Raw genomic sequence first — 13,524 nt, forward strand, 5'->3', positions numbered from 1 at the left:
TAAGGACAAAAAAAACAACCAGAAATTACAGAAATTGGAATATTTAAATCAGTAATATCACAGCTAAGGCTTCCACGTAATGTAACTGCAAACAATTAATGAAAATCCAACCTGAACAGCATCCAAATTCCGATGCCTTTTATAGATGTTTATTTTCACATGAGCACATGACCTAATTTGCTATTTTCTGTGGGCTGCTGTCACTGCGTGTACTTTGCCTACCAGAAACTGGGAATCACAGAAGCTGGCACAGAACGCTTCACTACAACTCAGAAGACCAAATCTGCCTTTCAAAAACAGGCCAAGAGAGACGTATGAAAAAAACAAATGTTAAGAGATCAACTGTTCAAAAGTTTTGAAACTTTTTTCCTTTTCAAGAAAATAGATGTATAAAGCCAAAATGACATACAGAGTTGCTACGTGAGTCAGAAAACATTAAAGTTTACAGAAGGATTGTTTCGTTTTGCTTAATAACCTCCCTTTGTCATGAACAAACGCTAATGCAGATGGAGAGATACAGAAGCTGGGCCAGTGCTGAATGTTGGGTTATACTTTCTACGGTATCCTTTCTATGGATTAAGACCATCATCCTTACCTTTCTCCTGTCTGTCAGAGTGACTTCCTTGGCCACGATGTCAACATCCAGGTCCTCGAAGAGCAGCTTGCGGGCCTTGGCAGAGTGCAGGAAGCAGTGTGGGCACTGGCAGTTGTCCCGCAGCCAGACGCAGGGGTAGCAGCTCTCACTTCCATCCTCCCACTGCACACGGACGAGGTGCTCCGCATCTGGAGCCTCCACTTTCCGTATCCCCGCACTCATGTAGCCCGCGTGGGTCCTCCGTGCTGTCCCCCACCAGCAGCACTGCAGGTTTGCAGCCCCAGCAAGCAGGCACCGGGTCACGGGCTGGACTTTGGTCCCCAGAATGACATGAGCTGCCAGCCTCCACATGCTGACCTTGGTCGGGTGGCGGCGGTGTTCCTGCAGTACCACAGAGAGCAGATTATTATTTAGGGAGCACCTGTAACAGAAGGAGCACGTTAAGGCGACTCTCCCCATTTCTTTCTAGCTAAATATTTAGGAATACTCATCATCTCGTTGATGGCTTTTGGGACACAGAGGATATATTTGGGACACAGAGGATATATTTGGGACACAGAGGATATATTCAGACCTGTTTGTCCACAAGTCCCTGCGTTTAGCAGAGCTTTGGCCGGATTCCCCAATTTGTTCATCCTTGCTCCTGCGTCCATTGGATACTTACAGCATAAAGGTCCCTTTGTAAGGCACTCTGAGACAAGTTCCACAAACCAAACATACGTACTACTGCTGAGCTACTGAGGTTTCCACTAGCTTAGAGCTGAGTAATTCAAATCAACTGTACGCCGTGCTGACGAAAGATGATGCATCCAAATCTTACATCAGAAAAGTTCTGGTTTAACACTTTCCTTGGGCTCCTGGCAAATCACTAAGTAATCACATTTGTTTTTAACTGGAAGTTCAACAGTTTCAAAGTTTGTATATCTACTCTTAATTTGTTCAGTGTTTTGTTTTGTTTTTTTTTTTTTTTCCCCTGCTGTTTTGGTTCTTGCACAAATATTGATGCCTGGTTGCAACCAAAGCCTTCCCTCTGTCCTTACACAGGGAATATCTCTTTGGATTCAGTATCTTTACACACTGAGATCTAGAAGAGCTGTCAAAAGGATTCCGACTAGCATAGTTAGAACAATGCTGTATAGGACCCTAGGGTCTCCTTTTGTTTTTATTTCATTTGATTGAGTACAGCAAAGCACAAAATTGATTTCTGCTTCCTTTTCTTTGGGCACAGCAGTCCCAGAAGAATCGCATTTATTACCAACTTTCAGTTGCAATTCAATCCAAGGAACAGCTTTGTGCACACAGACTCTAACCTCTTTTATCCAAAAACGGGTTTGTAACCAGACTGAATATATATTTCCTTCTCTCATATATACGTATGTAAAACACACACGCATCCATATGTAAATGCAGGTACTGCTTTAGTAACTGCTTGGGATAAGACTGTGAGAACAGGATTTCATTTTGAAGTTGAAGGCTACCAGGAAGCTCTTCTGGCTTACCTGAGGTGTGGAAATTCTGAGAACAAGATATTTTTCATTATGTGAAACATCCATGTAATGAGTTCTGCATATAGTTCATTCACAATGTATTTCATACACGCATGACACCCAGAACAGTTCTCTCATGTCAGTTCACAAGGCTTGAAAAATAATTTAAGTATCATGTGCATGCTTAGTGTCGAACCTGACAACCCACTAAATTGCTTTAATCATTTGAAGCTCAATGTAAAAAATAGTTAAGCCTTTAATTTCTAAATGCCTTTCAAGGAAGACTCATCATCAAGTCTAAAACACTATAATAAGCTTGACAGATTCAAAGGGTATCCAAGTTTCTAGTATTCTACCATTCAGATAAGAAATCTAAACTTGTTTCTAAAAAGCTCCTTTGGAAAAAAAAAATAGAAAATGATGTTGGATTTATTCTATTTTTTAATGACAAGGAACAAAGGTGGGTTTATTGTCTACCTGTCACGGAAGTTGCTCAACTGCTATTTGTTCTCCTGGCAATGGATATCTCACAAAACACATCTCAAGCACAATTCTAAGTCGGTTACATTTAGTTTTGTAAATGCTCTGGAATGAAGGTCAACCTTAAAAAAACAGATGCAACCAATCCTGCCAGACACAATTTGTAGTTAAAAGAAGAGTAATAAAACTTCTGGAAGGTATGGAGGTGAGATACACGTGATTTATGTTACACTGGGGAAAGCTATAAGTCAAATGGGAATTCCCAGTTTTGCTTGGATGCAAGAAATGAGAACAGCCAGGTTCATCTTGCCTAACTTTAGACATGTACCACAGTCACCCCATCTGAACATCGCAGGCACCACCCATAAATAATGCACTCATTTAGATCCCAGCTCAACTGACCTATTTAGAGACCCGCTTTAGGATGAGGAGAATTGAACTCTTATTTCTCTCCACCAACTAAAGAGAGAACCTCCGCAGTTAGCTCTGATGTGGATGTTACAGTGCCCACGTTCACACGCATCAACACGTTTCATGGCAGTGATCTCATGATTTGCTGCTGCTCCTGTTCACAGACCGCTGCTGCTGCGCAGAACCCACTGCACGCAGTGCGGATGGTAGCAGCCCTATCTTTAGTGCCACGCAGAGAAAGCCTGAGTTGCTGCCATCGGTACCCCCATCCCAAGTGACTTCAGCTTTTGGCATCATCACTCTAATCTATTCTGAATCACAAAGTACTCTCTTGAAATACTTCCAGTCCTGGCAACCAGACTCGAGCAGCCAGCCACTGCACCCAAATGGAGGGGAGGCTCTCTTTCACTGGCAACAGCAGAAGCCTTCAACACATTTAGGTTAGGAAACAACTTCACTGCGTACTTTGTGTGGCTTTTTTAGTATGCAGATCTACATTGCCCATTGTTACTCTGCCCCAAGGCTTTGGTCCTATCCAGATCTTTGCTTTATGCCTATTTATTGAAAATAGTGCAGTAGATCCTGCACGACACCGCTGTTAGCTGGGAGGCTTCAGGGCCATTTGGCTGCCAGCTACACAAGAGAATGCCATGAAAATTATTATAGCAAAAAGATTTCCCTAGTGCTGGAATTATTCCTAAAAACTTCAGCAGTGTTTGCATTACATTTCTGTTTCTGCCTTCAGTGTAAAGCAATTGTTTGGGTTAGCCACCTATCGAGAGAAATCCCGTAACAACAAAAAGCCTGCTTATGGTTTTCCTTGAGTTTGTCATAACATAGTGTCACTATTAAAATGAAAACCCAGACGACAACGCTTAAAAATACCTGCTCCAGCATGCCCTCTTGGTGTTCATCTTCTCAGACGTGCAAATTAAACAAATACATAAGTCTAGTTTTTGTCCCACACTGCTTCACAGAAAAATATACTCCCCTCAGTAGCTCCCACCCATGGTTAATGATCTCACACCAGTAACAGCTGAGCTACACAGCTGTTGTCTCAGTAGCTAAGGCACAGTGCTAAGTGCTGGATAAATACAACTTTATGTCTTAAAAGCCTTGAGCTCAAGGCACAAAGCAAGCTGCAGGTAAACAAACCCAAATGCCTGTGCTGGTGATTCCAGGCCAGAAATGGGAAAAGCACACCTCGTATTCTAGGAGGCTATCGATGATGCTTAACGGACCCAATCTCCCACCGTATAGATTGTGCTAATGAGTTAGTTTAAGTGCTATTTTTTTTTTCAATTTATTGACAATTGTTCAGAGGCTTTAAAGGGTAAAAAAAAAAAAAAAAGTCAATCTGATGCTAATGCAGGCTGAACTACAAGCTAAGGAGCTCCTATCCCCTGCACCGTCAGGCGGACGATCGCCACGTGGTGCCGTTTCACACCGCGTTAAATGAGAAGCAGCGCTTCGCCTGAAGTCGTTTATCAGTGTGCCCTGACCGCGGCCAGAGGAGCAATTAATAACCGCGAAACAGCAATTAATAACCGAGAAACACAGAGCGAGCGCCCTGCATCTCAGCTCCCTGCACTGCCGTCCTCTGCCTAGGAGGCACCAACGTAGCGCTCTCTCCACTCTCACCACGCGGAACGCACAAAAGCAAAGCGGCAGGCGCGCACCATAAAGGAAAGCAAACCTACGTTTACATGCTGCACACGGAGAGCCAAGCAAAAACGCAGCTCGCACGGCTTCCCATCGGCGAAGCGGCTCCCGGCCACGCTCCGCCTTCCATCCCAGGCGGCCCGCAGGCCCAGCGCCCCCCGGCCTTGCGTAGAGCCCGGCCCCGGCTTCCCCTGCCCGCGGTGGGGCGCTGCCGGCCGACCGCTCCCGGGGGCGGGGAACGGAGGCGCAGGGCCAGGCTGCGCCTCAGAGCCAGGTGGCTCATTAGAGAGGGGAGGCGTTGTTGGCGTGCTGCAGGTGGAGCTGCGTGTGCTGATTAACGGTGCCGGTGATTTCAGTGTCGAATGTTGCGAGCAGCGAGCTCCAGGCAAACGAGCTTCTTGGGAATCAGTTTAAAAAGAGCGGTAGCATGCAGTGCTTGCTCGGTGCTGAACATCTCCTTGCCTGGCAAAACAGGGAATGTTGTGTTTGTCTGAATTGTGTGTGGAAGGGAGGCAGGCTCTGAGAGACAGAAGCAGGACCACATCTAGGAAAGCAGTGAAAGGACCTCAAAATCATGCACTTCCAACCCCGACCACTCACCAGATCAGGCTGTCTAGTGTCCCATCCAGCCCGGCCTAGAGCACTTCTGGGATATCCTCCCTGGGCAGCATGTGCTAGTGCCTCAACCCTACCTGCCCCTCACTGAAAAACTTCCTCCTGACATTTATTCTAAATTTCCCCTCCTTTAATGCCATTCCCACTTGTCCTATCACCATTAGACTGTGTAAAAAGTTGTTTTCCCTTCTGCTTAAAACGTCCCTTTCAATATTTGAAGGCTTTAATGAGGTCTCTCCAGAGTCTTCCCTTCACCACACTGAACAAGCCCAACTCCCTTAGCCTGTCTTTGTTGGAGAAGTGCTCCAGCCCTCTGATCATCTCTGTGGCCCTTCTCTGGACCCACACCAAGAGCTCCACGTCCTTCCTGTGCTGGGGACAGTACCTCCAGATGGAACTTCACCAGGGCAGACAATCCCCTCCCCCTCTCTGCTTTCACCCCTCTGTTGATGCAGCCCAGGATACGGCTGGCCTTCCAAGATGCAAGAGCACACTGCTGGCTGTGTCCAGCTTTTTGTCCAGCAGACCCCTCCCAAATTCTTCTCCTCAGGGCTGCTCTCAAGCAGTTCTTCTCCCAGTCTGTACTCCTATCTAGCATTGCCCCACTCCAAGTGCAACACCTTGCACTTGGCTTTGTGGAACGTCATGATGGACCAACCTTTGGAGTTTGCCGAGTCCCCTTTGGATAGTGTGTGTTTCTTCCTTCTGTCATACAAACTGCACCGCTCAGCTTGGTTGGTGTCTGCAAACTTGTTGAGGGTGCACTCTCACCTACTGGCTTTCTGGTGGAGCTTCGCATGCTGGTACGAAGTTATCATCTTGTACTGGACTGGGATCCATGCATTCTTCACTGCGCATGAACTGGTGACATGACTGAACTTATATATTAAAAAAAAAAAAAAAGAAGAAAAAAAGAAAGAAAAAAAAGGGAAAAGCTGTAGTTTCTTGTGTAATCGGTAATGCCTTGTGATGGACACTGAGGTACATATTCCCATGGGTACTCGGCATCCATACTGTGCTCTGCAGAGCACCTAGAAAAGTCCTGCTGTCTCCATATAATCAGTGCAGGGGAAACCTTTGACATAAGCTCTGGCTGAGCAGCACTTTTCACAGGCAGCAAAACATTCACAAAGATGAAGAGCTGGCTAGTTGGATGGAAATAAGCACACACACAAGTGAAAGTATTAAATGACTGTTTAGAGACTGTCTCTCCAAGTGTTCTGGCAATTAAAAAGGCTGAGGCTTATGTCTGCAACTTATAGGAAATTAAATATTTGTGTTGGTAGTTATCATTCAACATCTTCAATAAAGAAGTCTTCATGTGCCAAAGCAGCACTGTAATGCACTGTTGGATTGCATTCCTTTACTTTAAGGCAGCTGTCGTAGGATTTATTTGCTTTAAAATTAGTGCCCAAATCTATTTTCCATTTTTCTTTCACGTTCTTGCCCCTTTTATTTTATTTTATTTTTTACTTTTTTACAATTTAAATTAGGTTATTTGAATCCAGGAGCTTGAGAATGTGGAACGTGAAATGATTTTTAAGATTTGCCACATTGGATGTCTTGGACTTCATTAAAACGGAACAAACAAACAAACAAAAACCCCCAAGAATCCATACTCTGCAAATTTTATAAATGTCATGACAAAGAGTGTGTATTTCTTTCTCAGTGTCAATCACCAATCTGCAAGCACACGCACTTAGCAAACAGCATCCTGCCCGTGCTGAACGTAGGCTGTAGCTTGAGAAGCCATGGCTTTTAATTTCCTGACTCTCGTGCTGCTGACCTTGCCACCTATTTCAGTAACGCTATGTATCTCAAGTATTTTTTCTTCTTTGTTACCTCTTATAAGCAGCGTGCATTCTGTTAAATGCAAACTGCCTGATATAAAGTATTTTATATTTTGTATGTTTATAATGAATTTCTCAAGTGCTCTTACTTAGCAACAGGACAAGGATTTCAAATCAAGTTTTGTAACAAGCAAGATCTGTCATCAACATAAAGTAAGCATTCAAGTGTACATATGTATCTATGCCCATCAAGCTCCAAAAGAAAAAGAAAAAAAATAAAAGAAGAAGGAATATTATTTAAAATTTAGGAAGAATGATGACTTTTTTTTAAGATAGAAGGGGAATGTTTTGTGATATTATAAGCATAATGAGAGGCTGTGAGAACTGCACTGGTCACAAGTCTCATTCTGTAACAGGAACACTCCAAGGTGTTTGCAAGACCGGGCCTCTATTTTTATAAGGAGTGTTACATAATGTGTAAGTGGAAAAGTATCCTATCCAAGTGGAAATTAAAACAAACTGCCTTCAGGATTACATAATAACTCAGCAAAATATGATTCATTAGTGCTGTGTTTTTATTTGCTGAATATAAAACAAGAAATGTTAAAAGAAGCATGTCAGAAGTTCTGTGCAGTGAAAATCTGGAGCTTATTTATTTTGAGGTGCATTTACGTGTCTTTTTGCTATCACAATATCATTTTACAGAATCCTGTTGTGCAAGATTAGTTAACTTATTCCCTTTGGACTTCACTCTGTCTCCATCGTTCACATGGGGAGCTATGATACAGTGGGGGTAATGCTGGGGGTTTCTGTATGACTAATAGTCTGTGCACTCACTGCCAGATAAATTTAAGGTTGGCAGCAATGGGCACTGCCAAACTCAAAGCCATAGGCAAAAGCACAAAAGCATAAAAAGCAGAATGTCCATAGAAAGCAAACTGATTTTTGTCCAATAAATACGTTACCTTGCCACAGCAGTAAGAGTCGACCAGTATTCCCAGTTGAGTGAAGCTTGCACAAAATAATGGTGGTTCTCTGGTCCTGCCAGCTTCAGCTCTGCACACGTGCTGAAGAGATAGAAACAACAACGTGCAGCGGGCCTGTGATGTAATGGGAGATCTTCAGGAGCTGGAAGACAACAGAGGAAAAGCCCCAGAAGGATGTGAAAAGGAGCAGCAGTGGCAGCCTGGAGCAGTGCAGCAGCCTGAAGCAATCAGTTACTCTCTGAAGTAACTCGGTGCTACAGGGCAGGCTGAAATGTGGCTTAGAAATGTACAAGAGCTCACATTAAATTCAGTAAGACTACATAAGTAAATAAACACCACTCAGCCTGCACATGGCTGTGGAAGCAGACACAAAGGTAAAGCCATTAGGGTAGGAAATATAAATCAGTATATATGTAGCACAGGGGGATGCTTGGCCTTTTGAAATCCCTAACTGCCACCAAAAGAAAGATGTCAGAAACAAAAACTGGGCCCGGTCACAAATTAGCTTCCAGGGTAAATGAGCAGAGGGTGAACTTGAGCTCATTCAGGGCAGGTTTATCCCTTTGCACTCACGTTTGTGCATGTAAAGAACATGGAGTGACTAGGCTAGGAAATCACCATCACAGAAGGAAAAGTGCATCTTAGACTCTGATGAGTGAGACAAAGCATTTTTAGGAGATTAGGTCTGACTGGACAAGCACAGGTCAGCACTGGTAGTGCTAGGTGAGAGGGACAGGGGTGAGGGGCCAGGATGGCCGTCGTTGCTCTGAAGGCAGAAGCGTCTCAAACTTATTTATGCAGTTTGTCTGCCCCTGGTTTCACTCATCGTGGTCCTGTCTGTTTGGGGTGCCTGCATTTCTGGGGACAGGCACAGCACATTCGCCCTGACTCTAATTTGAAACACAGAAAAGCAGTCCTTTGGGTGCAGTGATCCTGAACTGAGTGTGTGAGGCAAACATTGTGTGTTGTAGGGGAAAGCTTCATTCTCCTTCCTCGGGAAAGAACAAAAAAAATTCTCAACGTCTTGTTCATTCTGACTGGGTTTACTCTTAAGATAGAAGCTATAAAAGGTATTATTTAAAATTACCAACCTTACAGTGTCCTGACTTGTGTCCTGTCCCAAGTGCAAATTAGATTATGCTTTGTTGTGCCTTTAGAATCAAGAGTCGAAAAGCTTTGTAAATACTTTGTAAGAAAGCATCCAAATAGGAAAATAATATTCACAATTGCTCTGGACTTTAATACAAATCACAGTTTTGTCACATTAGATTAGAAACAAACTCACGTCCACAAAGAAAAGATCTTAAGAGAAGATGGCTGTTCTTGATTTACCAAAGAGCTGTCAACACAAGAAGCGTACGGGCAGGATTTCTTTCATCACTGTTTCCCAGGTAAAGGCACAATAAGACAAATAGCTGAGAATGTAAGACCAGAATCTTATTCATGGCCCGCTGAAGTAATTCTCCTGGACCCAGCCCTAAACTAAAAATTCAAGTCACATTATTTTTGTAAGGAATTCATAAGTAGACAGGGGGAAAAAAAACCAAACCATTTTGCAATTTGGACAGTCTCTATATAGTAAGGCCTCCATTGTTTACAGTACAACTGATTTATGGTGGTAACTGCTCTTGCAGTGAAATGTTTGCAGCATGGAAAAAGTATGGAAAGTATGATGGAAGTACACAGCTTTTTCAGTCATCCTGCACTTGCCAATAACTATTGCTGGATAACAAATCTTTCCCTAACCCAAGCTTCTCCAAGGACTTCTCTTTTCCCCAAAGAAAGCTCAGATGTGAACAACTGCTGTTCCACAGGCAGCCTCTGAGTATTTAAAAGAGGTATGCACGCAGTCTGAGCAAGGCCGTCATCCGAGAAAATACAATATGCTTGGCTTTGTCTTTTCTTATGAAGGAATGTTCATGGCATGTTGGAGACAGTCAACGATACCTCCCCAAGGTAAGGCAGTTCTCGAGGATGAATGACTCTACAAGCCATGAATGACTCTTTCCAAGCCACATCATTAAAAACGTAATGATTATGGAGACCATATGTTTTTCTTGTTACAGAACCAGTCTTTAAATGCTGTCTTTTCCAATTGTAAACTGATCTTACAGGCAGGATGACAACTTTATGAAGAAAATAAAATAATCACAGAGTTACAGTCTTTTTTATACATACATATTCTAGGAAAAGCCTTTTTTTTTTTTTTTTCAAGGACATGGAGTTAGGTCAGTGTTTTTGCCAGTTTCATATACTACAGGAACAAAACACAAATCCATAATTTTTTCAAATTTTGGCTAGCCAAAAAGCAAAGAGGGACTGAACTCCTCATTTGGCTGTAAATAAAAATACATCTTAGCAGACAGAAAAATGTCGGATAGCCTTCTAACATGCAGGATTATTTTAAGAGTAACAGTTGGCAAATACATTTCACTAAACAAAACTGAGAACTCCTTACTCAGCAGCAAAAGTGACTGTGATAAGCACAGGGGAGCATCATTTGAAGTGTCGTGCAGCTCATCTCAATAAACCACACCACCAACAGCAACAAGCATATCCAGTAGGATTTCTCCATTCTTCACAAAGTAAGATTTTTCAAGGCAAGACTTTAACCAGAGCTGATGCTGTGCCTGTTGCTTCTTTTGTCTGAAGCAAGTATATTTTTTTGCTTCCAAGGTATCTGGGTCCTCTGCAGCCACGCACATGACAGCATACAGGGGCAGCAATTTAATTTCAGAATATTCAGCCATTCAGGTTGGCACATGTGGGATCCTTGAGAGGCTTACCAAGTTTTTGAAATCATCCCTTGCCTACTCCCTTTCTCAGAATGGCCCCGGGTAGGTCAGCCTGGCAAACTTAAGTTTGAAGTTTTAGCTTAGCCATGGTTTATAGCACCACTCTGAATTCCTAGCCATTGAGTCGTCACAGATATGGTTGTTTCCAACTGCTGCCATCCGCAAGCAAAGCCTTTTCTTTCCCTACTTTTATTGGTGCTCAGGTGAGAAAGTGGCTTGCTCCACAGTTAGACTTTGAGTTTCTTCAGCTCAGCATGTATCTGTAGGCAGGAGACTGGCTACAGCTGAGCAGTGACTGCGTAAGTAAGCTGCCTGGAGAGGAGCAGAATCTTGTCTTTTAATGACTGGCTTTGACTCTTAATGAGCTGAATCCCTGGCTGGATGTCAAAGACAACTGAAGTTCTACGTAAGTGAGCTCTCTATAACTTGCCCTCTGTTCTATTTGCATTACTTGATTTTTTTCAGCAAGCATCATCATCTGCTCTTCAATACCATCGTCACTTCAATAAATTCAGGAAAAATCATACATATTTCTAAATGTCCAGAAATCCATAAGAAAGACCAAGTCAATTTCAGTTCTAGTGTAAAAAAAAGCTAAAAAGCCCAAACTTGATGCTATAAACACAACAGGTGGAGCTGTTGGGTCAGAATAGCTGCTACAACTGGTCTTGTAAGGCTCCCCAGGTAAAAATATGGAATGAGTTTTCAGTGATAAGAAGGCCTTTACTATTTGAAATACATCACATAAAACCAATGGATCTCTTCTAACGAATTAAATTTTATCAGGTTAAAAAACAAAAACAACAAACAAAACACCACAAAAGCAGCAAAACTGATAGGATTACAAAGTGGATTACAATAGCTTTTAGGATCTATTTCGAATGTAAAACTTTAAACTGCTGGATATCAGTGTGCAGCCAGTTCATGCAGGCCTGTTGCAGCACAGCTTATCAGACTGCAGATGTCTAAAGGACAATCAGTTACACAAGCTCAGGTCCAAAACTGATGCACTTTTAATGAACAGTCCTATTTACTTTTGCTTAGATAAGACAAACTGACGTTAACCAAACTGAAATGCATTTAAATATCTTGAAATACTTTTGTACTGGCTTCACAAAATCCACATAAAATTCACCCTTTTTATTAAGCGTGTAAATTTACACACAGCCCAAACTCGGATTCACGCCATTTCTTCTTAAAACAGAACGTTCAAAGCCTTCTGTAGAAGAGTAAAATTCTGGTTGTCTCAATTTCAAATACAAAAAATATTTACATTTTGCCAAAACATAAATTGACAGGGAGATCTGTCAATATATTCATGTTTGTCCTAAGAAACATCAGCCTGGATTTTAAAGAACAACAGTTTGGCTTTGTTAGATGGCAGCTTGCAGAGCTGACGGAGCTATTCTGTAAATCTCCAGGTACTTCATGTAATCTCCTGCCTTGAAAGTAACCGCTCTGCAAATATTTACCACTCTCAGTATTCTGCACACTGTGGAATAGCTTGAGATTGACCAAGGGATAGCTATTGCAAACAGAACAGCCAAGCTGCTTAAAGTGTATTGAAGAAATTGCGTTTTACGCTACTACTATTTTTCTAGTAATATGTGAATGCCATCCTGGCTAAAAAAAAAAACTGGCATGATTTGCCACTATAACTTCTTTACTGATGCTTTACAATTCACATTATAAGCAGAGCCTCAAAGAGTAAGCATAGACTAAAACACATGATTTCTTTTGCAAAGATTTGGCTAGGGCAGGGTTTTATGAAGAATCTAGGCAGAAATGGAAAAGCATGACAAATTTGGCACGTGCTTCTGAAAGGGTAGGATCCAGAGAGAACGGGGAGATGCCCTCAGAAACTGTCAGAGCGTTTCCTCATTGTGCAGTCACTGGTCCATCCCAAAACGCTTTATGCTTTGTTGTGGTAGGGAGCACACTAGATTTAGTGATGGCAATAAACAATTTTTTTCACAGCTAGAACCTGTCACACTTTCTCCCTTGAAAGCATCCGTGAAAATAACGCTGGGTAGTTCCTCTGGACTCAACCAATGCAACGTTTCAATGTTTCCAGATCTTCAAAGACACTAAGAGTCTAAAGGCGCACAGACACCCTATAATACCCTGCTTGGGCACCGCTACTTCTCCCTACCTTTGAGATAAATGGGATGGCCTCCAGGCCCTGTAAGCACATACCTCTGTGAGACATCTCCCAATGCCTTTGATGCTCAGGTGACTTACACTGACCCCCACCAGCTCCGAGGGGCTCAGCCAGCCGGATGGTCTGCAGGCCAGCGTAGAACTGAATGGGGGTAGAGGCAGCGGGATCAGACCTCAAACACTCAAAAAGCAGCTTCTCTTTCATTGCTGTGTGGTTGCTAGTTTCATACACTGGCTTTTTAAAAAGGCTTACAAAATCCAAAAAGAGCCCTATGCGCTCTTCGGTATCGTTATTATAGAATCATTAAGGTTGGAAAAGACCACTGCAATAACATAGTTCCTTTTAATGAAACTTGCTTACCTCTTGAGTCTGTAAACTTTTATTTGTTTGCACTAAAAAGCGAGTTATTTAGTTTGGCAGGATCTACATGCTCACAATCACAATTTTTTTTTTCTTTTTTTTTGCTGAGAGGCACATTACACCAGCATGTTTTAAATCAAGAGCGTCTCAAGCAGAAGGGTACAAGAACAGCGTGCCTTAAC

General features: G+C 42.6%; 1 protein-coding gene across 1 annotated transcript in view; it reads right to left on the reverse strand.

Moving 5' to 3' along the window:
* Window positions 1-4,761, reverse strand: part of BBOX1 (gamma-butyrobetaine hydroxylase 1) — a 27,605-nt gene extending 22,844 nt beyond the window's left edge. Inside the window, exons 1-2 of the mRNA XM_042837330.1 lie at window positions 4,674-4,761; window positions 596-976 (exon numbers count right to left, since the gene is read on the reverse strand). Coding sequence (XP_042693264.1) covers window positions 596-946 — 351 coding nt within the window. The 5' untranslated portion in view covers window positions 947-976; window positions 4,674-4,761. The remainder of the gene's footprint in view (window positions 1-595; window positions 977-4,673) is intronic.
* Between the last annotated feature and the right edge of the window lie 8,763 nt (window positions 4,762-13,524).

The sequence above is a fragment of the Centrocercus urophasianus genome, unplaced genomic scaffold (assembly GCF_019232065.1).
Source record: "Centrocercus urophasianus isolate 14NV4802_14NV808 unplaced genomic scaffold, USGS_Curo_1.0 seq_7, whole genome shotgun sequence".
Classification (NCBI taxonomy): Eukaryota; Metazoa; Chordata; class Aves; order Galliformes; family Phasianidae; genus Centrocercus; species Centrocercus urophasianus.